Source organism: Cynocephalus volans, chromosome X (genome assembly GCF_027409185.1).
Source record: "Cynocephalus volans isolate mCynVol1 chromosome X, mCynVol1.pri, whole genome shotgun sequence".
In the NCBI taxonomy this organism is placed as follows: Eukaryota; Metazoa; Chordata; class Mammalia; order Dermoptera; family Cynocephalidae; genus Cynocephalus; species Cynocephalus volans.
The window spans coordinates 9784142-9811578 of NC_084478.1; the positions used below are offsets into that span (position 1 = coordinate 9784142).

At 48.4% G+C, this 27437-nt stretch overlaps 1 protein-coding gene and 1 pseudogene across 1 annotated transcript in view; one reads left to right on the forward strand and one right to left on the reverse strand.

Annotated features, from left to right (window-relative positions):
- The first annotated feature begins 2853 nt into the window (after positions 1-2853).
- LOC134367149 (G-protein coupled receptor 143) overlaps positions 2854-27437 on the forward strand; it is a 49322-nt gene continuing 24738 nt past the window's right edge. Inside the window, exons 1-4 of the mRNA XM_063083792.1 lie at positions 2854-3118; positions 10807-10916; positions 11935-12029; positions 25371-25463. Coding sequence (XP_062939862.1) covers positions 2869-3118; positions 10807-10916; positions 11935-12029; positions 25371-25463 — 548 coding nt within the window. The 5' untranslated portion in view covers positions 2854-2868. The remainder of the gene's footprint in view (positions 3119-10806; positions 10917-11934; positions 12030-25370; positions 25464-27437) is intronic.
- LOC134367741 (cytochrome c oxidase subunit 6B1-like) lies at positions 17520-17766 on the reverse strand (annotated as a pseudogene).

A 27437-nucleotide genomic window follows, 5' to 3' on the forward strand; every position in this document is an offset into this window, starting at 1 on the left:
CTCTGTTAGTAGGCTTACAGGAACTGCAACCTATGGCCCTTTGCCTGTTTTGTGAGTAAAGTTTTATTGAAGCATAGATATAGCCATTCACTTCTGTATTACCTACATCAGTTTAAATATCAGTAAAATCCACCTGAAAGGCTCATTTTGAGTATTAAATGAGATGATGATAGTAAAATTTGAAGCATGGTGCTTACACATACTGCATAAATTATTTTGTTATTTCAATCTTATTTGTTATTTACATCCACATTATTGTGAATAACAGTCTCCTCGCTTAGGCCTTTCCTACCATCCATCTACCTCCAGCTACCTCCTCCACTGGACTCTGGAATTCCTGAGATTCTTACCATGAACTCAGTCCTTGTGGTTGAGACATGTGGATGTCAAGGGGACTCACTGTGAGAAATAAGTTGCCTGGGAGAGAAACCCACTGAGCCTCTCCCAGCAGTTATTACATCTGACCCAGTGGGAATGGCAGGCAAATGTGGATTGTGGGGAGAAGAGACATCCAACGTCATGGGTATTTCCAGGGGACAGATGCCCAGGGTAGCCCAGACTGAAAAGGGAGAGTGAATCCAGGTGGAAGGGAGAGAAAAAGGAGGCAGAGTAAACAGAAAAATGAACATATGTTCATGTACTCGAAGTCCTGATTTTTACTGCAAAATATCTCAAAGTTCATGTTCAGCAATGCCATCTTTGTATTTCTGACATCTGCAGTACTTCCAGATGTTTCTGCCTCCCACTTAGTGTGTGAGCACACGAGTGTGTATTTGCTTTGCCTCATTTACTGTTTCTCATATTTGTACTTGCACTGTTTCACGAAAAAGTTTCTGTTATCTCAGTTTTATTCCTCATACTAATTTCAAGTTCTTTCTTACTTTGATGACAGTTAAAAAATAGTCTTATATCCATGATTGTGCACGTCGTCTGTGAGGCCCATGTTTTGCATAGTCGTCTGCGCGGTTCAGGCCTAAGAATCTGCATTCGCAACAATTTCCTCCCTAAGGAAATATTGACCACTGACCCCCGTGGGAGGCTGGACCTTGAATGCCATTGGAGTCAGCCAGAGCCCCTGGGCCAGTGCCCCCAAGTTTGCATGTGGAAGCAGACAGGGGAGGTGTGTACAGCAGGGACATAACACAGACACTGAAATTCAGATGCCCTTGCACGGACTGGCCACACAAACCCTTAGCACTGGGGCAGATATACAGATGCTCCTATTTTGTTTTTATCTTTGAAAGCACATTCTGTACACTAACCTTCAGAAGCAACCTCTGCTTATCCAGAGAGAAGGAAAACGGAGATCCACTGTCCAAATTAGATATTTTCAATATCAACATTTGGGGTTCCTACTGTTTGGTGCTTTCTACTGTTTTTACAACCATGTGTGTAATATAGAGGAGCTGTTAAGGTTTTCGACCATGCGGGTCTGTTCCGACGCCCACCAGGGTAGCTGCAGCATGGGCAGGCTGCGTGTGCAGACGTGCCAGGTCTTGATTCTTTTGAAGTGCTGGTGTTTGAGGCCCATTGTTCCATGAGGCTCCGCTTCCCGTCTGGCAGTGGAGCCTCCTGGCTTCCGTCCGTGGGGTCCCAGCAGACAGGAAGCCCCGGGCTGTGGTCCCCGGAGGAAGAAAGCGCAGGAGCTGAGCTCAAACGTTGCCTTCTAGCATCTCAGAGCTGGGGTGGACATTTAGAGGAGCCGCTGGGATGGGAGGGTAAGTAAGTGTTTGCATCTGTGTCCAGTAAGACAAGAGCCCACGAAAACAATGGGGCCTCCTGAGCTTTGGCAGATGGAAAAAAATTCCAGAGAAGGGCCCGTCTTACCGGGAGAGAGGAGGAAGACTGTCTCTTGCGGTGGCAAAGGAACCTGTTAGGTTTATTGGTGATGACAAATACGACAGAGGTGGGGAGTTTTGTTTGAAACAAAAGCCACAATCTAGAGAGGTCTTTTCTATTTTTAACCTTGAAGATCTTTTTCAATATCACGCACTATGCTTATTGTTATCATGAGCACTGATATTATTTGAAATTATGTGTATTGACTAAGCCAAGATTTGCAATGTGTGAGAAATATATCGAAAAATTGTGAGGAAAAATTTGAATACACTTGAATAAGTTTTTTTTTTAAAAAAAACAGTATTGATTTTGAAAGTTAATTCAGTGTCAAAAACAACCCTATATTGTTGCAGCTGAGTAGAAATGGAGCAAACCTGAAAGTTGAGGTGCAGTGTGTGTGTGTGTGTGTGTGTGTGTGTGTGTGTGTGTGTGTGTGTGTGTGTGTGTCTAGTTATGCTAAGTACTGTCCCCTTTCCTTAGGATTTCTCTTAAAGTCCATTCGTTAACTTTAAACGGAAACCCTACCTCTGTGGGGTTGTTTCCATGGGGCAGAGGGACAATAAAAAAGCACGATTTTAACAACAGTCCCAACTTAGGAGAGATGCAGTCACAGCCAGCCACAGTTTATGAAAATGTTCTGAAAAGCATCATGAGGCCTGTTTTTCTAGCAAAGCCAGTTAAGACCAGATGGCAGGGTTGGGGCTGTGGACTGTGGAGAACTAAACCTCCGGGGAGGCTTGGACAATGGGAAGAAAGCTGACCTCCCCGACCTCTCCTCTCGCGCTTCTTCTTGCCACACACACCCCCCGTCCTCCTCCCGACCAAGCATCATCCTCGTGAGGCCTTGTGGCATTGGCAGAGGAAGCACAGCCCCCACCGAGCCTGGCGCCCTTTCTGCAAGCGCGGGGGGGTTGGGGTGGGCGAGAGGCCCAGGGCACATGATGCCGCCCCCGCCAGCCCGCCCAGCACATGACCCAGGGCGGCCAGCGGGGTCTTGGCAGACCCGAGCTGCGTCCCCCAGCACGGCCCATGGCCTCCCCGCGCCTGGGGACCTTCTGCTGCCCCACGCGGGACGCGGCCACGCAGCTGGTGCTGAACTTCCAGCCGCGGGCCTTCCACGCTCTGTGCCTCGGCAGCGGCGCGCTCCGCCTGGCGCTCGGCCTCCTGCAGCTGCTAACCGGCCGCCGGCCTCCGGGCCCCGCGACCCCCTCGACCGCCCCGCCCGCCTCCGTGCGCATCCTGCGCGCCGCCGTCGCCTGCGATTTGCTCGGCTGCTTGGGTAAGGGCCGCGACCCGCGGGTGGGGCGACCTGGGCCAGCGTGGGGGGGGGGGGGGAAACACCTGCTCCGTGGGGGGTGAGGACGCGCGGCCCGCGGGGCTCCTGCTCCGTGCGGGGTGAAGGCTCGCGTCTCGTGGTGGGGACCTGTTCCCTGCTGGGTGAGGGCTCCAGACCTCATCAGTGTCCGGCTGAAGGCGCGCGGCCCGCGGGAGGGACCTGCTCTGTGCGTGGTGAGAGCGCGTGGTCCGCGGGGGAACCTGCTCCATGCGGGGTAAAGACGCGCGGGCCGCGGAGGGGAACCTGATCCTCCGGAGTGACGGCGCGCGGAACGCGGGGGGTGGGACCAAGTCCTGCGGGTGACGGGGCGCAGCCGGCGGGGTACCTGCTCCGTGCGGGGTGAGGGCGCGCGGAAAGGTAGGGAACCTACTCCATGCGTGCTGAGGGCGTGGGGTCCACAGGCTGTCCTGATCCGTGCGGGGTGAGGGCGCGTGGCCGGCGGCGGGGTCCCTGCTTCTGTGGGTGAAGGCGCGCGACAGAGGGGGGTCCTGCTCCGTGTGGTGTGAGAGCGCACATCCAGCGGCAGGGGGAACTGCTCCTGCAGCTGAGGGGGCGCTGCCCGCGGGAGACACCTGCTCCTGCGGTGAGGGCGGCGGCCTACATGGGGACCTGCTCCGTGCGGTGCGAGGGCGCACGGCCCGCGCAGTTCCTTCTTTATGCCGGATGAGGGCGCGGGGCCCAAGTTTGGGGGACCTGCTCCTACGGGGTGAGGGCTAAGACTTTATTGCTGTCCGGGTGAGGGCGCTCTGTCCGCGCGGCGACCCGCTCCAACCGGGATGAAAGTACACCGCTCGCGGGTGGGACCTGTTCCGTGCGGTATAAAGGTGCGTGGCCCGCGCAGGGGGACCAGCTCCTGCTGGGTGAGAGCGCGGTCCGCGAGGGGGAGGACTTGCTCCTGTGGGGTGAGGGCGTGTGGCCCGCAGGAGGACCCGCTCCGTGCGGGGTGACGGCGCCAAATTTTATCGTGTTCGGATGAAGCGCGCGTCCCGCGGTAGGGACAATATTATCTATGATGTCCCTCTCTGATACCTTCTCTATGATGCTATTACCCATAATGTCCCATCAGGTCACCCCTCTCTATGATATGACCGAAGATGTCCCTGTATGAAACCCTTCTGTGTGATCCTACTGTCTATGATGTCCCTGTATGACACCCCCTCTATGATGCTATTATCTATAATGCCCCTCTATGATTCCTCTCTCTCTCTCTGTTATCTATGATGCCCCTCTATGATACCCCACTCCATGATGCTGTTATCTACGATTTCCCTGATTCCCCTTTTCATGACATTATGCATGATGTCCCTCTATACCACCCCTGTCTATGGTATTATCAGTAATGTACCTTTCTGATACCCCCTGTATGATATCTATGATGTCCCTCTATGATACCCCACTCTATGATATCACCTAAGAAGTCCCTCTATGAAACCCTTCCCTATGATGCCATTATCTATGATATCCCCTCTATGATACCCGTATGTATATTATCTATGATATCCCCACTATGACACCCGTCTCTATGATAGTAGCTAAGACGTCACTCAACGAAACTCTTCTCTATGACCCTACTGTCTATGATGTCCCTCTATGATTCGTCCCGCTAGATTACCTATAATGCCCTCTATGATTCCTCTTTCTATGATATTATCTATAATGCCCCTCTATGATTCGGCTCGCTGATGTTATCTATAATGCCTCTCTATGATTTGGCTCTCTATGATACTATTTGTAATGCCCCGCTATGATATTATCTAGTAATGCTCCCCTATGATTCCTCTATATTATCTATAATGCCTCTCTCAGATTCGGCCCTCTATGATGTTATCTATAATGCCTGGCTATGATTCGGCTCTCTATGAGGTTACTTATAATTCCCCTCTATGATTCGGCTCTCTATGATACTATCTTTAATGCCCCTCTATGATTCGGCTCTCTATGATACTATCTATAATGCCCGATTATGATTCGGCTATGATGTTACCTATAATGCCCCTCTATGATTCAGCTCTCTATGATAATATGTGTAAGGCCCCTCTATGATTCGGCTCTCTATGATACTTTCTATAATGCCACTCTATGATTCGGCTCTCTATGATACTTTCTATAATGCCCCTCTATGATTCGGCTCTCAGATATTATCTATAATGCCTCTCTATGATTCCACTCTCTATGATATTATGTGTCAGGCCGGTCTGTGATTCAGCTCTCTTTGATAGCATCTATAACGCCCCTCTATGATTCGGCTCTTTATGATACTATCTGTTATGCCCCTCTATGATTCCGCTCTCTATGATACTACCTAGAATGCCCCTCTATGATTCGGCGTCCAGATATTATCTATAATGCCCCTCTATGATTCAGCTCTCTACGATATTGTGTGTTAGGGTCGTCTATGATTCGGCTCTCTATGAATATATCTATAGTGCCCGGCTATGATTCAGCTTCCTTATGTTATCTATAATGCCAGTCTATAACTCAGCTCTCTATATTATCTATAATGCTCCTCTATGATTCCCTCTCTATGATTTTATCTATAATGCCCGGCTATGATTGGCTCGCTGATGTTATCTATAATGCCCGTCTATGATTCTGCTCTCTATGATATCATGTGTAAGGACCCTCTATGATTCCGCCGTAGGGGAACATACTCCATCCGGGTGGAGGTTGCGCGGTCTGTGGGGGTCCAGCTCCCTGTGGGGTGAGGGGGTGCGTCCGACGGGGAGATATGCTCTTGGGGATTGAGAGCGCCTCGGCCGCGGGGCTGAGGAGGTGGAGATTGGCTCCTGCTGGGTAACGGCGCACGGCCAGCTGTGGGCACCTGTTCCGTGGAGAGGGAGGGCTCTCGTCTTGGGGAGCAGGGGATCCGCTCCGTGCGCTGGGAGGGCACGTGGCCTGCGGTGGGTACCGGCTCCATACAGCGTGAGGACTCCAGACTTTGTTGGTGTCCGGTTGACGGGGTGGGGACTTGCTCTGCATCGCTGAGAGCGCGCAGCCCACGTGACAAGGACCTGCTCCTACGGGATGCGCGATCCTGATTTTACCGGTGTCCCGGTGAGGTCCCGCGGTCCTCTGGGGGCGACATGCTGTTGAGGGGTGAGGGCACGCGGCCGGGGGGGTGGGGAGGTGGCGATCTGTTCCTGCTGGTAGCGGCGGGTGGCCTGCTGTGGGCAACTACTCCGTGAAAGGTGCGGGCTCGCGTCTCGCGTGGCGGGGCATCTGCTCTGTGGGGTGGGAGGGCGCGCGGCTCGCGGGAGTCTTGTTTCCTGTGAAGTGAGATGATGCGACACTCGCAGAAACGTGGGCCAATCGTACGGTGTGAAGACTCACAGCCCTTGGCCTGACGTTCTCACTGAGCCATAAGGGTAAAAGGGCAGCGCGGGGAACTGCTGCGCCGTCTTGGGCGAGGGCATTCCACTGGCTTCTGGGACCTGCTCCGTCAGGGCTAAAGGCGCAGGACCCTCATTGGTGAGATCCCGTGACCCTGGCGGGGGCGTGCTCCGTGCGTGCGGGGTGAGGGTGCGCTGCGGGTTTGGAGACCTGCTTACTGCGTTGGGGGACTAGAGACTTTATCGGTGTCCCCTTGAGGCACGCGTCCCACTCTAGGGACCCGTTAATGGTAGAGTGAGGTTGCGCGTCCCGCAGTGGGGTATCATGCACCATTCAGCTGCAGGACGCGCGGCCCGCGGGGGTCCTGCTCCCTGTGGGGTGAGGTCCTGCAGTCAGCTCGGGGCGACCAGCTCTTGAGGGGTGAAGGCCCGCAACCCGCGGGAGTCCTGCATCCTGTGGGCTGAGGTCCCGCGGACGGCTGGATGTGACATGTTCTTCAGGGGTGAGGGCGCACCGTCCTGCTGGGGTCCAGCTCCCTGTAGGGTGAGGTCCCGCGGTATGCTGGGGGCGACCTGCTCTTCAGGGGTCATGGAGCGGGACCTGCGGGTTCCTGCGTGCTGTGGGGTGAGGTCCCGCTGTCCCCTAGGGGCGACATGCTCTTGAAGCGTGGAGGTGTGCGGCCCCCTGGGGTCCTGCTCCCTATGGGGTGATGTCCTGCGGTCAACTCGGGGCGACCAGCTCTTGAGCGGTGAAAGCGCCCGACCAGCTGGAATCCTGCATCCTGTGGGCTAAGGTCCCGCGGACGGCTGGATGTGACATGTTCTTCAGGGATGAGGGCGCACCGTTCCGCTGGGTTCCTGCTCCCTGTGGGGTGAGGTCCCACGGTCTGTTGGGGACGACATGTTCTTAAAGGGTGAAGACGCTCGGCCCGCGGGACGGATCTGGTCCTTGAAGTCTGGGCCTTACAGGTGTCCAGGCGAGGCGTGCATCCCATGATAGGGACCTGCTCAGTGCAGAGGGAGGGCGCGCTTCCCGCGGTAGACGAGTATACTCCATTTGGAGGGAGGGCATACGGCCCGCGGGAGTCTCGTTCCCTGTGAAGTGAGATGATGCGACACTGGCGGGAACGTGGGCCCAGAGTAAGATCTGAGGGCTCACGGCCGGTGGGTGACCTTCTCAGTGCGGGATAAGGGCACATGGCCAGCGCGGGGAACTATGGCGTCTGTGGTGAAGGCATTCCCCTGGATTCTGGGACCTGCTCCGTGAGTGGTAATGGCGCGCGACCCACGTTGGCGACCTGATCCTGCGTGGTGAGGGCATGCGGTCCGAGGCACAGTGGGGGACTTGTTCCTGTGGGGTGAGGGACCATGGCCCACGTGGGTACTTCCTGCGTGCCGGGTCAGGGTGCGCGTCTCGCCGGTGTACATGCTTCGTGCGGATTGTGGTCTCTAGATCTTTCAGGTGTCGAGGTGACTGTGCGTGGCCCGCGGGGGTCCTGCTCCCTGTGGGGTGGGGGCCTGCGGTCCGCTGTCGGGGACCTGCTCTTGAGGGGTTCGGGCGCGGGGTCCGCGGGAGTGGGGAGGTGGTGATGTGCCCCTGCTGTGTGATGGCGCGCGGCCCGCTGTGGGTACGTGCTCCATGAAGAGCGGGGCTCGCGTGTCGCCGGGCAGGGCATCAGCTTCGTGTGGTGGGAGGGCGCGCGGCCTTCGGGAGATCGTGCTTTTTGTGGGATGAGGGCGCGGGTGCCAAGTCAGGGTGACCTGCTGCGTGTGGGGCGAGAGCTCCAAACCTTATCCGTGTCAGGGTGAGGGCGCACGCCTCGCAGAGGTCCTGCTCAGTGCGTAGTGAGGGCGCGCACCCCGCTGGGGGCCCTGCTTTGTGTGGGGTGAATGCTCCAGACTGTACTGGTGTCCCAGTTAGGGCTCTCAGTCGCGGGTTGGGCGGGACATCTGAGCACAGATAAAGGGGGTCATCCAGGAGTGCTTTTCTAGGGAATTCTGCAAATACGATGGTCGGTAAAATTCATGTCCCAGGGACGTTGGTTTTTCAGGTTTGGTTTTTACACCACAGGTGCGCAAGCTGCTGTCCAGGACCGAATCCGGCTTGCTGCTCATTTCCTATGGCCCATGAGCTAAGAGTGGATGTACATCTTTAAATGTTTTTTAAAATCGAGAGAGGAATAGTATATGTTGCCATGTGACTGTCACATGACGTTTAATTGTCAGTGCCCATAAGTAAAGTTTATGGGAACGCAGCTATGCTGTGCGTTTGTGCGTTGTCTAGGGCTGCCTTTGCCCTGCAAATGCAAAGTTAAGTTCTGGTCAGACAAAGCCAGAAATATTTACTATCTGGCCCTTTACAGAACAAGTTTGCCAACATCTGCTTTAAATTATAGCATGGCACTTTTTACAGACATCTAAGCTAGATTTTGCCATTTTGTTTAACATTTTATGTTGGAAAATTTCCAGCATATGTAAATGTAGTAAATGATATATAAACGAATATAATAAATCCCCCTTACCCTTCATTCAGCTCATCTACACCGCCTCCTCACCCTCCTCATTGGATTAATTTGAAGCAAATCCCAGAATTTTTATCATTTCATCCCTACAGATTCCAGTGTACAGCTCTAGAAGACAAAGAGTCTTAAACATATATAACCTTAATATCATTATCACTTTAAAATGATTAAAACCAATTCTTTAATGTCATCAGTGTATGTTTAGTTGTATCATAAATGTTTTTATTGTTTTTGTTTTGTACAATAGATTTCTTTGAATCGGGGTCAAAATACTGTCCACACTGGCAATTGGGTGATAGGGGCTGACCATTTTGGAATCATGTATTTGCAGAATGTTTGTCCTTGAAGGCTGTTAGGTATTTGCTAACTGCCCTCCATACCCCACCTTGTGCAAGTTTCTGGGCACAGGGCTGTGTGTCTAGGGCCCAGCTGTTCTGTCCCCTTGCCCAGAGTGCCAAAAACGTGACTGAAGGTGCTCAAGAAACTTGACTTCAAATAAATGCTTTGCAACCTCAAGTTACTTTATCAGACTTGAGGAATAAGACAGGGAAGCAATATTTCCTTTTTATTAGGGGTAAAATCACTTGGGTGCATGCTAATTCAATCAAAACTGCTTTTCTTCCTGATTCTGCTAAGTCGTTTTGGAAAAGCATCTTAATAGTAACTTAGTTTCTATAACTTGAATATCTGGAAGTAAAGGTGTACCCAGACATCTTTTGATGGTTAGTGAAATATTATGCGTACATCTTTTAGCCTAAGAAAGGGTGGTGGATAGTGTTGTGGGCAAATGAGGAGAAAGCAGAAGTCAGAAGAAGGCTGGTGACCTGTCCCCTTACAGAAAAATAAGAAATACGATGCCTACCTCATAGGGCTTTTATTGAGCTCAAAGGAGTGCTATGTGCCAAAAATTATATACAGAAGAAAGGCATTATTTTTGTTAGCAGTGGCTTGATAATGAGAAATAGTATGTCTTAGTGTTCCCAGTTCTCCTTTAGTAGTGTATTACATAGTGTATGTTTAAACAAAGGGTATTGTATTACCTAATGAAAAAACCATAATATGTACGGTAAGTGTGTGCGCTGTTTTAAGTAGCATTAGATATTTGAGTCTAATAGCAAGGGAAACTCACAAATAATAAATGTTAAAAGCAAATTTTTGAGAGCTAATTTGTGAAAATCTTAAATGTAGGTTTTTAAAAAGGAATGAAGGATTTATATATTTAAACTTCCAAACTGTGCTTTTTGAATAATTCGTTTTTATATGAGGTATAATTAACATGGACATTAAAATTGCAGCTGAGAAGTACAGATTGCTATTCACAAAATCACTTTGCAATGCCAAGCAAACAAACAAAAAAAATTAGGGACGAGATTGTAGCCAAAGATGGTTCAATTTGAAATCAGAGTGCCTGGGATTGCTTTGCTATCATAAGAGTTATTTTCTGAGTAACACAGTCTTTTTTCTTTCTCTCTCTCTGCACACTCTAATATGTGTGGATTTTTCTTACTTACTTCCATTCCCTTCTCTTCCCTTCCATCCTCTCCCCTCCCCTTCCCCTCTCTTCCTCCCTTCCTATCTATCATCTATCTTTATGTGTCATGTTTATCTTCTATCATATCTATCTAGCTTCCTCACTATCATATCTGTTGTCTATCTGTCTGTCTGTCTGTCTATATCTCTGTCTGTCCATCTATCTATCTGTTATCTGTACAAAGCAAAAAAAGGCAGCTTTAGATTTGAATTAGGATCAGACACCAAGCATCATTTAATTCTCACGTAGGTATCATAATCCGGTCTTCGGTGTGGTTAGGACTCCCAGATTTCGTTGAGAACATCTCCGATGTGAACGGAACAGACATCTGGCCTGCCACTTTCTGCGTGGGGAGTGCGGTAGGTGCGCCCGCCTTTGTTCCCCTCTCCTCCCTACCTGCGTTCCTGTCACACTGCTGTCCTCAAAGGGCAGCCCCAGCAGCCCCTGGGCATCTGCTAGAAATGCAAAGGCTCAGGCCATGCCCCAGACCTACTGATCAGGAACGCTGGCTGGAGCTCAGCCAGGTCTGTGTTTTAATAAACCCTCCAGGGGATGCTGATGCACACGCAAGTGTGGCTTCTCCACCCTCAGCCCTGGAAGCACAAGTGTGCGCCCTTACCCTACTTACCCTAAACGGAGCCACAAGCACACAAAAACATTATCAATTAAGTGAAGGAAATATATTGAAATATATAATGGTAACATATAAACATTTTATATTTAACTTATATCACACAAACATTTTATATTCAAACATATTATGTTACATATAATAATAACATATACTAAACATATTCATGGTTTATAAACCATGAAATAAATAAATATGTATAATACACATGCACACGTTATGCTCTGTTCACCAAGTGGATGCTCAAGGGAGTGATGTAAAGCTTACCCAGGTGGTGCTGATTCTCTGTCCTGTAGCAGAATTGCCCGCTTCCTTCCTTCCCTTCCATGGCCTCCTGATGAAGCATCTGTCTCAGCCCACAACGGCAAGGCTTAGTGATCTTCCAACACCCTGAGCCCCCTTCCATCCCCTTCTACTTGGAAGGACTTTCTGAGCCTTTTCTGCCTGTACTCATTCATTCCCAGAGAAAAAGCTTCTACTTCCGAGCCCCTAGAACCCTCATGCCAGTTTAAACTGCACTTCTTGGAGCCTTGTCTACTGTGCCTGCAAGTGTGCCAGAAAGTGGGTTTGTCAGTGAGGTCCAGCTGAGCAGACAGAGGACAGAGGCCACAGCCGGCCCTCAGTTCCAGAGACCGCGTCCACATGTGTGCCAGGAGCCTTCCTGTGTTGCCTGTCATCTCACGGATGGGCTGGACATCTCATGCCTGTCTGCGGGAGCTTTGATGCTGGGCTCTTCCTGCTTGCAGATGTGGATCCAGCTGTTGTACAGCGCCTGCTTCTGGTGGCTGTTCTGCTATGCAGTGGATGCCTACCTGGTGATACGGAGATCGGCAGGACTGAGGTATGTGCTGCCAAAATGAGCAGGGATTTCTGCCCTAGTTCCATCTCATGAGGGAAGTGTGGAGCTACCACCGAGCATTTGCAAGGGTTTTGCAGTAGGGCAGGTGCCCTCAGTCAAACTATCATCTGGCCCCTCCACCCAGAAACATCTATGACAGCTCATTTGTGTCAGAGGCCAAAGGCAGATTCAAAATATTGAGGAGTTCAAAACCTTGAAAATAAGTAATTCAAGAAATTAAATATTTGGAACTGAAGAAATACTAAAAAAGGATTGGTGCGAATATAAGCAATTTTTCATTGTATACAAAGGTCAGAGGAAAAACATTCTTCTGAGAATATATTGACACTTTATGCTAAACACGGAATTGAGACCCTGGAGTTGCAGGTGGCTGTCTGGAGGGGATCACACAGTGGCTAGTAAGTTGGGCACTGGTGGCTTTGAACTCCTGCCCAAGTGCTCGGTAGCTGTGTGACTGTTGGCAAATTGCTTAACCTCTCTGGACTTCTGTTTTCTCAGCTGTTAAATGGTACCCACCTCATAAGGCCACTGGCAGGAGCAAGTAAACGCAGTGAAATGTGTACATGGACAGTGCCTGGCACGTAGCAGGCTCTCCGTAGGTGTCGCTGTTAGTGTAGCTGGGATGTGAATGTGTGTTGAGGAAAGAGCAACACACAAGAGAACTTGTGTGACAGACGAGCTGGACGCAGAAGGGCAGGGCGAGCATCCAGGTCTTCTGGCTCCAAGTCCAGGAAGCATTTGTCCCCCACCAAGTTCATGGTCTGCTTGAATCAGGTCCCCTTTGGATGGAGCCCCTGCGTGCTTTCTATCAACAATTTTATAAAGTTCACACGTTAAAAAGTGTGAAATCCAGCAGTTTTTAGTATATTCACACTGTTATGCAACCATCACCATCATTTAATTTTATGATGTTCTAAACATCCCCAGAAGAATCACTGTGCCAGTTACCAGTCACTCACCATTCTACCATCCTTCCAGCCTCTGGCAACCCCAAATCTACTTTCTGTCTCCCCGGATTTGCGTGTTCTGGATATTTCATTTAAATGGAATCATAAAATATGTGATCTTGTGTGTGTGGCTTTTTAAACAGCATAATATTTTCAAGGTTTATCCATGTTGTAGCAAGTGTCAGTACTTTATTCCTACTATGGTCTGAATATTTGTGTCCCCCCAAATTTGTATGTTGAAATGGTGTTAGGAGGTGGGGCTTTTGGGGAGGTGATTAGATCAGGAAGGTGGAGTCCTTGTGAATGTGCTTAGTGCTTTTATAAACGAGACCCCAGAGAGTAGTCTTGTCCCTTCCAGTGTGTGAAGACACAGAAAGTGTCATCTGTGATCCAGAAGGGGGCCCTCACCAGACACTGAATCTGCCAGCACCTTGATCTTGCACCTCCAGCCTCCGGAACTGTGATAAATATAACATCTGTTGTTTATAAGCCACCCAGTTTGTGGTATTTTGTTACAGCAGCCCAAATAGGCTAAGACAATTCCTTTTTATTGCTGAATAACATTCCGGTGTATGAATATGCTGTATTTTGTTTTTTCATTTATCAGTTGATGAGCATTTAGGGTGTTTCCATTGTGCTTAATATTAGGAATAACGCTTCAATGAACATTTGTATACTAGTGTTTGTGTGAACATGTTTTCATCATATAATCCTGGGCATACACCTGGGAGTGGAGTTGCTGAACCACATGGTAACTCTAGGTATAATCTTGTAAGAAACTGTTAAACTGCCTTCCAAAGTGACTGCACCATTTTGCCAGCAGTGTATGAGAGTTCCAGTTTCTCCCCAGCCTCGCTAACACTTCTTATCTGTTCATTTGTTTTAATTTTAGCTGTCCTAGAGTGTGTGAGGTGGTAACTCATTGTGGTTGTGATTTCAGCAGTGGCTAATAACGTTGATCATCTTTTTGTGTGCTTGCTGGCCATTTGCATACCTTCTTGTAGAAATGTCTATTCAACTGCTTTGCCCATTTTTAAATTGGATTATTTGTCTTTTTATTATGGAGTTGTAAGAGTCCATTATATATTCTAGATACAAGTACCTTATTAGATATGTGATCTGCAAAGTTTTCTCCCATTCTGTGTGTTGTTTTTCCACTTACTTCGTGGTATCTTTTGAAGCACAAGAGCTTTTCATTTTCATGAAGTCCAATTTAAAATTGTTTTTCTTTGGTTTATTATGCTCTTGCGGTCGTATTTAAGAAACCATTGCCTAACCCAAGGTCACAAAGATTTATACCTATGTTTTCTTATGGTTCAAACACTTCCATTCAGTCTGCATTAGTCCATTTCTGCTGCTTATAACAAAATACACAGAACTGGGCAATTTATAAAGAACACGAAATTTATTGCTTACAGTTTCTGAGCCTGGGACATCCAAAGTCCAGGGAACACATCTGGTGAGGATCTTGGTGGTGACTTCAGTGACGTGGGTATCACATTGTGAAATAGCAGAGCAGAGAGAACAAGAGACCAACTTCCTCATTCTCTCTCCTTTTAAAGCCCTCAGAACCACGCCTCTGACCACCATTACTAATCCATTCACTACTGCACGGTCCTACAATCTAATCACCTCTTCAAGGCCCCACCTTACAATTACCATAATAGCACTTCCTACTGCTTAACAGTCACAGTGGGGGCCAAGTTTCTAATACATGAAACATGGGGGACACATTTCAAGCTTCAGTGAATTTTGGGGGAACATAATTCAATGCACTACAGAGTCTATTTAGGTCCATTTTGAGTTAATTTTTGTGTACAAGTGAGGAATGGGTCCATCTTTATTCTTTTGCATATGGGTATTGCTTTGTTCCAGCACCATTTGTTGGATAAATTCACTCTTAAAACAAATATCAGTAAACAAATAGAGATTATATGCAGATTGTAGAGTATATTGGGTAGTCTAGATAGATCCCTGTTCTAAAACCATTGACGTCCCTTATATGTGTCACATCATCATTATCTTTGATCTCTCTGGCCTGTGGTTCGGTGCTTACTTCATTTTCTATGCTTTTCCCTTCCTTTTTTTTTTTTTTTTTTTTTTTTTAACTTATCTACCAAACTCTTACACATCTGTATGGAACACAGATATTTCTGGCTGTGAAAATCCTCCAGAGAAGATGGTCAAAGCCAAAGGCAGCCAACCAGGTGGATCAGTGAGGATTCTTTTTGGCTGCATAAAATACATAAAATAATAGTGTCTTAAACATGATAGAACTTCTCTTTCATGCTAAAGGAGCCCAGTGGTGGGCAATCCAGGGTTCTTCTGATGGACATCAGAAACTCAGGCTTCTTTTACCACCCTGCTCCACCAGCCTATTGTTTGACTTCCATCCTCAAGGTGTCATGGCCCAGTATAGCTGCTGGTGCCCCAGCCATCACACCTGCATTCCAAGCAGCAAGAAGGAGGAAGAGGGTGATACAGAAAGGGCCCATTTCCCCTGAGCCAGTTTTAAGCAGCATCTCTGGAAGTTTCACACAACGCTACTTACATATTCTTGGCCAGAACTTAGTTTTGTGGTGCTATGGTCTGAATGTCCCCTCCAAAGTTCATGTGGAACTTAATCTTCAATATGGCATTTGAGAGGTGGGGCCTTTAAAAGGTGATTGGATTGTGAGGACTGTGCCCACATGCCTGGGTTCATTCATTCATGGAGTAATGGGTTAATAGTTTAATGGGTTGTCAGGAAGTAGACTGGGGGCTTCATAAGGAGAGTGAGTGAGCATGTTAGATGCGCTCTTGCCATGTGATTTCCTGCATTGCTATGGACTCTGTAGAGAGTTCCCACCCAGGAGAAGGTCCTCACCAGATATGCCCCCTGGACTTGGACTTCCCAGCCTCCAAACTGTAAGAAATACATTTCATTTCTTTATAAATTACCCAGTTTCAGGTATTTTGTTATCAGCAACAGAAAACAGAGTAGTACACGTGGTCACACTTAGCTGCAGGAAGAGGTAGGAAGCATGGTCTGCTAGCCAAGCATGTCACTGCTCTGTGTGACAAGTTAATAAAGATAAAGGAGAGAATGGCTTTGGGTAGGCAACTAGCAGCATGGGAAGGCCTTGTTCCTGCAGCCTATGCAATGGTGTGTCTCCAACCATTCCCTCAATCAGATTTGGAGGGATCAGAGCAACGACAAAATTAGAGATCTCATAGACCACCAGTTATGGAGATAAGAAGAGCCTTGGAGTGCTGGCAGCAGCTGGAAGAAGTGCATTACTCCTGTTGTCATAGGAAGATGCATTACTTCACCGTCACCCATGGTGGGGATGCAAGGGAGATGGGGCCAGATGGGACAGGGTGGGCACTGTCTGTACCCAGAGGACAGACGAGCCCCGAGAGAGCAGGAGAGGCAATCAGGAAGCCCTCCTCACACCCAGGAGCGTGTTTGCAAATATATTTTGCAGCTCAGTGTTCAGGTAGGCAGGATGCTGGGTGCCAGAGACTAAAGGATACTGGGCAGAGCCTAGCTTCTGAGGACCCACCATCATGCAGAAGGTGCACATTCAAGGTGAGACATCCAGACATCTTGCCTCCGAGGGGCAAGAGCAAGGGCAGGTTTCCAGTACTAGGATGACTGTCTGTTGTGAGTGGGGTAGGCTCTCCCATCAAAGAGGAACACGCTACACAGCAGAGAAACAAGACAGCTGCTCAGTGGCTGTGCAGATCAAGTCCTCACCCCTACCTGGTGGAAGTTGTACTTCCTGGAGCCTGGGTGTGGGGTCTCCAAGAGGATCCCCCTGGATGGTTTGAGCCACAGCTGAGAGTGTGGGATCAGAAGCCTCCGTAGCTTCTCTGTAGGAGCCAGCTTGCCTGGGGTGGGGTTCATTCTGCGGGTGGCTGTTGAGAGACCGCAGCTGGTGGGGACGGTAGTGTCCTGCTGAATTCCAGGGTAGGGGCTGCAATTTGTAGGTATGTCTGGATTAAACTCCACACTCTCTTCTAGATCCTTTCAGTACTTAGCTATTTTCTTTGGCACAGGAGTATTGGTTCTTGTAATCCAAATCTTAACAAATGTCATTAAGGCAGATATAAAATTAAAATTTAAACTGCTACTCTGGTTTCAGGTTGTGGGATATACAGGTGTTAAACAATAACAGAAGGTGCTTGGGATCTTTGAAAAGTGACTTGAATTGAAGTCACTCCTTGCTCTAAGAAAATGACAGTGTGAGAATAAAGAGGGTCTAGGGAGGACTTTCACTCACTTGGACGTGGAAGCTGTCCAGGGGTTGGACAAAGGAACTGTGGTCTTCAGCTGGGGCCTGGATGCTTGGAGCTGGGTTGGAGCTCAGACTCTCACCCCTTGGGCATTTCAGATGCCTCAGTTATTATTTATTTATTTTCACAGGTTTCCAATGTGTTTTTATTATTAGTTAAGTCATGCTTCAGAGTCCCAGGGTAGGTCTCCCTTTACCACACCCCAGGAGAAGGACAGAAGACAGAGGAGAGGTGAGGTGCAGCCAGATCAGATCTTCTCAGGAAATGTGCCTTCAGCCCAATAGTCATCCCAAGCTGAGACTCAGGCTATGTGGTAGAGGGACATGTACACACAGTGGTACCACTCACACACAGAAACATTGCTTTTTTAGTGGTCATTGCCTTCTCGCAGTGGTGGAAGTCCAGGTAGTTCTGGTCTGGTTCTGGATGGGGAAGTGGCTGTCAGAAGGAGCAATCTTGTAATTCTTGATTTTGGTCTTGATGTCTTCTGCCATGGTGCTGACTCCTCAAGATGCTCTTGTAGCACTTGAAGCTCAGTGCTGGATGCCTAAGTTATTGGTGTGGCTGCCGCTGCATAACTGGGCCGCACCTGAGCCCTATCCTGCACGCCTGTTTGGGGGCAGAGAACTATTGACCGGGCTTTGGTGAGCTCCAGCCCCAGACTTGCCTGGCCTCACGCCTGCCCGCTGTCCCACCTCAGCCCACAATTGTCATGCAGCCCAAGGGTAGGGTCTGGAATGAGAGACTGTGCACTCTTAGTGCTCCAGCCCTTTGCTGAAAGCCACTCCACTGGGTATCTGCGCCTCCTGGGCAGGACCCCGCATTGCTCAGACACACCCGACATGCTCCCAGCCCCAGGAAGGCCAAGGAAGGGCTCCTCCTGGCACTGCTTCCAATGTGGGAGGCAAAATATGTTGGAGTCGGTCCCTTATGGCCGCCCAGACAGCTAGCTACAAAATATTTCTCCTTTTGAAGCTCATTCCCCTGTGTGCAATTCCGTGTCTCTTCCCTCTCATCTCATTATAGAAGGGCATCCCATCCCACTCAGATCCCTGACTGCTCCCTTTGTCTACACAGCTTATCTTTCTGAGTTAAAATCCCAATGAGATGGGGGTCACGCTACTTTCCAGGAGTCTGGTGGAATTAGGAATGATGGCCGGCACGTCTGATGGAGCCCTAGCCCCCCGGGGTCCCATCAGACAGAAGAGGCCAAGCGAAGGCGGTGCTGGACCAGTCAGTCAGCTCTGCCTGTGCTACGCTCCCTCTTCCCAGCTGCTTGTGCAAGGCGGTGCCTCAGATCCTGTGGGGAAACAGGGTGGGGTGTAATGAAGCACAAAGAGGAGTGATGCGGACTGTCCAGGAATGTTAACTATGCAGGGAATGGGGACTGGGGAGGTGGGGAAGGAAGAAATGGAACCCCTGCTCTCGTGGATGATCTAATAACCACCGGTCTCTCGAGTCTGGACTCCTTCCTGTTTGGACTGAGCATTCAGATGGTTGCACTTGCACGTTAGGTAGAGGTGGCTTTGGGAAGGAGTGGGGATAGGAGCTCCTTACTTATCAGGTGAAGCCCGCACTGATGTGGCCTTAGGTCTCCCTGGGGGATGCAGGGCCCAAGGACAGGGCCCCTGGTTCATGTCCTTCTTCTGGGAAGCCCCAGATTCAGGGCAAGTTTAGCTCCAGACCCAACTGGATTTACTTCCATATTGGAGATTCAGGCGGTAAACAGAGACCAGACAAAACCAAGAATCTTCCCTTTTCTTCCCTTTCTGTCATCTCCCCCAAAACTTGGAGTCACAGCCACTGGCTGATTTCTTCCCAAAGCTACCTCCCCACTTTCTTACTGAATTTTTCTTCAGATTCTGTTTTGTTTTGTTTTTTTTGGTGGTTGGCAGGTGCAGGCATCTGAACCCTTGACCTTGGTGTTACAAGGCTGTGCTCTAACCAACTGAGCCAGCCACCCAGCCTTCATATTCTGTGTTTTGTAAACTTTAAGACTGTTCTTTATTGCAGTACTTTTTTTGAAAAAATGATGAGTCTTCCAGTGCATTCTCAATATACTTAGACAAAAGTCAACACCATCCTGTGACCCACAGGGACCTCACCACAAGTCCTCCCTCTATCCTCCTTCATTCATTCTCCCTGCTCCAGCCACACCATGCTCCCAGCTTCTAGAACCTGCCCCCATTCCTTGGCTGTGGCCCCTTCCTCTGTCTTCGAAGCCAGCAATGCTGGGTCAAGTCTTCACACTTCCATTCTTCTTGTTCTGTGCAGTTGGTAAAGCCTCTCTGCTTTTGTGGACTCATCAGGTGACATTGGGCCCACACGAATAATCCAGGTTGATCTCTTCATCTCAAAAATCCTTAACTTCATCACATCTGCAAAGTCTCTTTTGCCATGTAACAGAACATATTCACAGGCTCTGGAGATGAGGACGTGGACGTCTTTGGGGGCCCTTATTGGGGCTATCCGAAGTGTTTGGCCACTTTCACTTATAAACATCAGCTCATCTCTTAGATTAATCACAGCTCTGAACTTGATTTCATGTAAAATCTTCTTCACCTAAGCCAGGGCTTCTGTGGCTGCCCCCTCCCCAGCCAGAGTGGCAAGGACATTGCTTCTTGTATGTCACCCTCTCAAGATTGTCACCCCATGAGGGCAGGGCTTTGTGTTGCTCTTAGTGTTTCCAGTGCCTACAGCAGGCAGAAACTTTGCTCAGTAAACACTCAGCCAGTGGACATTGAGTGAGATTCATCACTCTGACACAACTCTATGTTATTCTTTTGATTGAGATATAATTCATATACCATAACATTCACCCTTTAGAATGGAAGATTCAGTGGTGTCTATTGCATTCACAAAATATATTTACTAGTATAACTACCAACCCTAGAACATTTCCACAACCCCAGAACCCATTACCAGTCACTCTCCATCCCCCCATACCCTATCCCCTGGCAACCACTAATCTACTTTCTGTCTCTATGCATTTGCCTCTTCTGGACATTTCATATAAATGGAATCATGTGATATGTGGTTTTCTGCGTCTGGCTTCTTTCACTCAGCATGATGTTTTGAGGTCCATTCACATTGTTGCGTATGTCAATGCTTCATACCTTTGAACTCAGCATTGCCTTTGCACATACCTGAAGGCTGTGCGTATAGGTTAAGAGTGTAGGAAGACTCTCCTATCATTGGCCCCTCTTCTCTAAATAATGTGCAGCCAAATGAAGTTCCTAGAGTGACCATACTGATGGTCCAGCAAATATTTCCAACCTTCCTGAGCACAAGATGACCCCATTGCTGGGGTCTCCTTAACTGTCTTCAAACTTCCTGTCTTACTTCCTGTCCTGGAACTTCCTGTTCTAATACTTCCTGTCCTCACAATTCCTGTCCTCGAACTTCCTGTCCTTGAACTTCCTGTCATACTTCCTCTCCTCCAACTGATCTCACACTTCATGTCTGCAAACTCCCAGTCCTCAAACTTCGTGTCCCCACACTTCCTGTCCTTGAACTTACTGTCTTATACTTCCTGTCCTCCAACTGTCCTTACACTTCCTGTCCTTGAACTTCCTGTCTCATACTTCCTGTCTTCGAACTTCCTGTCCTTGAACTTCCTATCTCATATTTCTGGTAGTTCAACTGTCCTCACACTGACTGTCCTTGAACTTCCTGTCCTCAAACTGTCCTCACATTTCCTGTCTTTGCACTTCCTGTCTCATACTTCCTGTCCTCAAACTTCCTGTCCTCACACTCCCTGTCCTCCTACATCCTGTCCTCAAATTTCCTGTCCTTACTCTCCTCAAACTCAATGGCCAGCCTCATATCATAAGTAATAGAAAGCAGTGGGGGCCTGTTAGTCTGTTTTTGTGTGGCTATAACAGAATACCCGAGACTGGGTGATTTATAAAGAACTGGGGTTTATTTGGCTTATGATTCTGGGACAGCTGCATCTGACACGGGCCTCAGGCTCCTTCTATTCATGGCTGAAAGTAGCAGGCAGCTGGTGGGTAAAGCAGATCACATGGCAAGAGGAAGCAAGAGAGAGAGAGAGGAAGTGCCAGGGTCTTTTTAAGCAACGAGCTCTCATGGGAACTAATAGAGTGAGAACTCGCTCATTAATCCCCCCTGCCCCAGGGAGAGCATTAATCCATTCATGAGGGATCCACCCCATGACTCAAACAGCTCCCAACACTGCCACATTGGGGTCAGATTTCCATGTGAGTTTTGGTGGGGGCAAGACATCCAAACTATCATTCTGCCCCGGCCCCCCAAAAGTCATGTCACTGTCACATACAAATACAATTATTCCATCCCAGCAGTCCCAAAAGTCTTAGCTTGTTCCAGCACCAACTTCAAAGTCCAAAGTCTCATCTGAGACCAAAGGCAAAACTTCCAGCCAGGAACCTGTAAAAATCAAAACCAAATTTATCTACTTCCAAGATACAATAGTGGAACAGACACTGGCTATACATTCCCATTTCAAAAGGGAGGAGTAGACCAGAAGAAAGGAGAAACAGGCCCCAAACAAGCCCAAAGCACATCAGGATAGACATTAAGTCTTAAAGCTCCAAAATAATCTTCTTTGACTCCAAGTCCTGCATCTTGGGCACAATGGAGCATCTGGGCCCCCAAAGCACTGGGCAGCCACACTCCCAGTGCTGTGCAAGGCATAGCCCATTGAGCTGCACTGGTGCCTGCAGCTTTTCCAGGTGGGCGTTCCATGTTGCCAGTGGCCCTACAGCTCTGGGGTCCTGGTGGCAGCCCTGCTGTGTTGGCTCTCCTAGACATTTCTCTGTTGGGGGGGGGGGTCTCTGTGGGAGCTCCGATCCCACTTTCCTGCTTGGCATTGCTCTAGTAGATGGCTTCTGCAGTGGCTCCACATGTGTGGCAGGTATCTGCCTGGGCCCCCAGGCTTTTCTGTACATCCTCTGAAATTGGGGTGGAGGCTGCCATACCTCCACAGCTCTCATGTTCTGCCAGCCTGAAGACTTAACATGATGTGGATGCCACCAAGTGTATTAGTCAGGGTTCTCCAGAGAGACAGAATCAATAGAAAACATTATAATTATATGAGAGGGATTTGTTAGGAGAATTAGCTCACGTGGCTATGAAGAAAAGTCCCACGATAGGCTGTCTATAAGCTACATTCCAGTAGCGTGGCTCACTCCAAGTCCAAAGGCCTCAAAACCAGGGAAGCTGATGGTATCCTTGGTGTAAGTCCTGGATCCCTAAAGCTGAAGAGTCTCAAGCTCTGATGTCCACAGACAGGAGAGAAGAGTTTATCCCAGCTCCAGCAGATCAAGAGAGCTTCACCTCTTTCCTCTGTCTTTTGTTCTCTCTGGGTCCCCAGCAGATTGGATGGTTCCCACCCACACTGAGGGTGGGTCTTTCCCACCCGGTCCACTCAGACTCTCATAGTAATCTCTGCTGGAAACACCCTCATGGACGCACCTGAAAAGATATTTTTACCAGGTTTCTCAGCATTCCTTCATCTAACCAAGTTGGCACCTAGAATTAACCTTCACAAAAAGGTTTCCAGCTTCTGTTCTCCAGAGGTGTTACACAAACCGCACTTGGGGCTGCTTGAGGCAGGGATGCTCCAGCTGGAGCAGCTGGGATGCAGGGAGTGGGTTCCTGAGGGAAGTGGTGCCCCAGGTCTGTTCTCTGGGACACCTTGGGTCTCCTATGCCTCAGGGGTCTGTGTTGGGAGAGGTGCCCTTCCAGATTTCTGAAATGTCATCATGGCTTTTCTCCCATTGTCTTACCTGTTAGCACCTGGCTGCCTCACCGCCAAGCTAATGTCCTTAGCAACCAGTCTATCTGCTTCACCCTTGCGTTTTTCTCCTGCTCTCTGCTTCTCTACCACATGTCCAGGCTGCAAATTTTCTAAATCTTTATGCTCTGCTTCTCTTTTAAATTCTGGCTTTACATCATGCCTTTTCTGCCATAACTGCTGAGTTATGGTTATTGCAAGCACCATGCAACTTCCTGAATGCATTGCTGCTTAGAAATTTTTTCTGCCAAACATTCTGGTTCACAGCTCTTCAGTCCCACCTTCCACAAAGTCCTAGGGCATGAACACAATGCAGCCAAGTTCCTTACTGTGGTGTAGCAAAGGTGGTATTTTGTCCAATTCCCAATAAGTTTACCTAAGACCTCATCATCAGCATGACTTTTACTGTCCACATTTCTATCAACATTCTGGTCACAACCATTTAACCAATCTCTAAAATGTTCCAAACTTTCCCTCATCTTCTTGTCTTCTTTTAGGTCCTCCAATCTCCTCCAACCTTTGCCCATTGCCCAGTTCCAAAGGTGCTTCCACATTTTTAGCTATATGTATAGCAACACCCCACTCCTTGGTACCAATTTTCTGCATTAGTCCATTTTTGTGTTGCTGTAACAGAATACCTGAGACTGGGTAATTTATAAAGAACAGAAGTTTATTTGGTTTACAGTTCTGGGACAGCTGCATGGCCTGATGTCCACTGGCCCTGACTATAGTGGCACAGGCAGGCCATTGAGAGTTTTATCTTTCCTGTGGCTAAGAGCAACCCAAGGCTCTGAGAAGAGGGTTCTGCCCAGATCATGCTGCTAGTAATCACCAGGTGTTTTGGCCTCAGGGCATCTTCCTGGGATTAGGCTAGCAGGCTGTGGATAAGAGGGAGGCTGAGTGGGCCTGGAGGGTTGAGAGGAGCAAGGCACAGGTACCAGGCCTGTGAGATATTGTCTTAGCTAATTTGGGCTGCTCTAACAAAGTACCACAGACTGGGTGTCTTATAAACAACAGACATTTATTGCTCACAGTTCTGGAGGCTAGATGTTTAAGTTCAAGGTGCCAGAAGATTTGGTGTCTGATAAGGGCACACTTCCTGGTTCACAGATGGTGCCTTCTCACTGTGTCCTCACATGGTGGAAGGGATGAGGGAGCTCTCTGGGTTCTCTTTTATAAGGGCATTAATCTCATTCATGAGGGCTCCACCCTCATGACCTCATTTCCACCCAAAGGCCCCACCTCCTAACACCATCACCTTGGGGGTTAGAATTTCAACATAGGAATTTATGTGTGGGAGGGGACACAAACATTCAGTATATAGTAGATGGGAACTGAAAAATTTGTTCAGAGGGTGCTAGAGATGGAATTGTCTATTCCATGGTTTTATTGAAAGTGGGTCCCATTTAGGTCAAGTCTCAAAATTAGCAGCTAGTCCCCTAGGCTGGCTAAAATCAAAAGTGGAAAATAGCAAGTGTTGACAAAGATATGGAGGAACTGGAATCTTTGTACATTGCTGGTGGGAATGTAAAACGGTACATTTGCTGCAGGAAGTAGTTTGGTGGTTCCTCAAAAAGTTAAATGTAGAAATACCATCTGACCCACCAACTCCACTCCTAGATGTAGACCCAAAAGCAAGAAAGCAAGGACTCAGAGAAACACTTGCACATGCATGTTCATAGCAGCACCGTTCGCAATAGCTAACAGGTGGAACAAACTACATATCCATTGACGAATGAATGAATAAACAAAATATGATATAACCGTATAGCATGTTATTATTCACCAATAAAAAGGAATGAAGTTCTGACACATTGTGTCACATGGATGAACCTCAAAAATATTATGCTAAGTGAAAGAAGCCAGACACAAAAGGCCACATACTGTATGATCCCATCTATATAAAATGTCCAGAATGGGCAAATTCACAGAGATGGAAAGTAGCAGGAAGCAGCAGTTGCCAGGGGTTGGGGGTGGGGGGATGGGGAGTGACTGTTTAATGGTATGGGGTCTCCTTTTGGGGGGATGAAAATGCATTGGAACTAGGCAGAGGTGGTTGCATGACATTGCAAATGTACTAAGTGCCACTGAATTGTTCACATTCCAATAGGTAATTTTATGTTACATGCATTTCACCTTGATTGAAAAAAACCAAAAAACAACAACCCACAACCTCAGTAGCAACATAAGGACACTCTCTGTAGAAGGGTTTTGCTGTGTGTGTACTTCCCTGACCTTTCCAGGGCATGGAAGCAGTCTGGTGGTCTCACTGGGGACTTTTTGTCCCCCTATGCTGTTGCTGCCTGCTTTTTTCCTCTCCAGCACCATCCTGCTGTACCACATCATGGCCTGGGGCCTGGCCACCCTACTCTGCCTGGAGGGAGCTGTCATGCTTTACTACCCTTCTGTGTCCAGGTAAGCCAGCACGCCTGGCAGCCCAGGTGTTCCAACCCCAGGCCCATTCTGTGTTCTGCAGGAAATGGACATGCCCTGACCCACAGGGGTCACCTTGCAGGTCACCCCATTGTCTTGTGCCATGTGAGGCCACTCACAATCACGACCTGGAGGGCTCACTGCAGGGCCTTGCACCCGTGATTTCCTTCCCGGCCTCTGCTTTTCTCGTTTGCATGCTCACAGCAGGTATGCAAAGCTTTTGGTATATCCTCTCCGTACTGGTGAAGCTTCCTCATGCCCACTCTTTAATTTTTATTCTTCACGCTTCCTCTGGAGGAGCAGGTGAGTTTAACATTTTAAGCAGGAGTTCGAGATGAGAAGCAAACGGGAGCTCTGGGAGGAGCTAATTCTGTGCCTCTGCTTCCTGCGCTTTCTCCCTTTTCTTCCATCCTGCACTCTTGGCTACCCTGAACACAGATGCAGGAAGATGTGGCCACTGAAACTGTTTCAGGCATTTCTTCAAGTTTAAAATCCCATCAATGCAACCATTTACAAGGCCTGAAGGCACCTGCAAGGACATATATTCTAACTTCCTATGGAAAACTGGAAAACAGGTGAGCAGTACCTGTGATTTTAGGGCTGTGTGGACTGGGATCAGCACAGCACAGCCCTCAGGATAAATTTGGCACTTTGCCTGATTTTGTACATAAAGTTTTATTGGAACCCAGCCCATTTTTTTATGTACTGTCTATGGCTGCTTTTGCACTACAACATCAGAGTAGAGTCGTTGTGACAGAGACTGTGGTATGACCCACAAAGCAGAGAATACTTACTATCTGTCCCTTTACAGAAAAAAATTGCTGGCCCACGGTGTAGATCATTTCTCCCCCTTCTTTTTCAATTTCTTTCAGCTACTCAGTTAGCGGTCTCCAAACTGGTTTTGTCTTATCAGCCGTGAATACTCACAGGAGCTCCGTGTAGATCCATTCGTGTGCTCTCTTTCCTGGAGAACTTGAATAGGGCAGATACAGTGTCAGCAGCTGCTATAAGAGAACGCACTTAATTGGAAAGGGAGTTTCTGTCGCTTGCCCTCACCTGTGGGACCCTGGAGACCCCTGGCAAAGTGGAATCTGCGCCTAAGGGCATGAATGCTGGGGGGCTCACAAGGTGCCCCGAGGTGCTGTCAGGTCTTCAGGAAGCATCTTAATCCTTAATCAGCTCTTAGTCCTCACATCTCCCAACCTAGAGCCTTTGGGTCCTTCAAGCTCGCAGGCTCACTCTCATTTGCATGTACTTTCTGTCTTGGCAGTGGAGTCACTTCTCTTGCTCCTTGTCTCCCTTTCTCCCCTTGAGCCTTTCCAGACTGCATTGTAGCCTTCATAGCTGAAAATGAAAGTGCCTATTAAAAAGGAGGTGGCAGCATGGAAATCCTTCCTATGGCAAGATGGGTATTGCATTTTTCCTGCCTGATTTTTCATATTTTCTGCCATATTTACCTTTTGGTTTGAACGCTCCATGAATATTAAAAGTGCTTTTGTTTTTATCATTTCACCTTCTGTGGCCACAGGGGCTGGCTGTCATCTGCTTTTCTGCCTGCCCCTTTGGTTGGGCCTGCTCCATCTTCTCTCCCCTTTGCCTTGGTTCTCTCTGCCTCTGCACCATTTTTCTTCTCTCCTACATTATGCATTTCTTAGCTGATAGTTCCTACTTGGTAACATCCACTGTGTGGCTCCCCACACATCCTACGGTGACCGGCAATGCCTATGACTCATAAGTATAAAACCTTATCCCTTTCCCTGAAAAGAAACACAGAAGGAATTGATATCCATAATCATGAGAACAAATTTCCTTTGAAATATGAAGCTCAGGTATTTTGAGTTGCTCAGGGAGAGGGACGAGATGTCATTCATGCTACTGGCTAATGTGTAGCATGTAGTAAGTGCTCAAAACCTAACTAGTTGAGTGCCTTTGTTTCTACTTGAATTTTGTGATTTT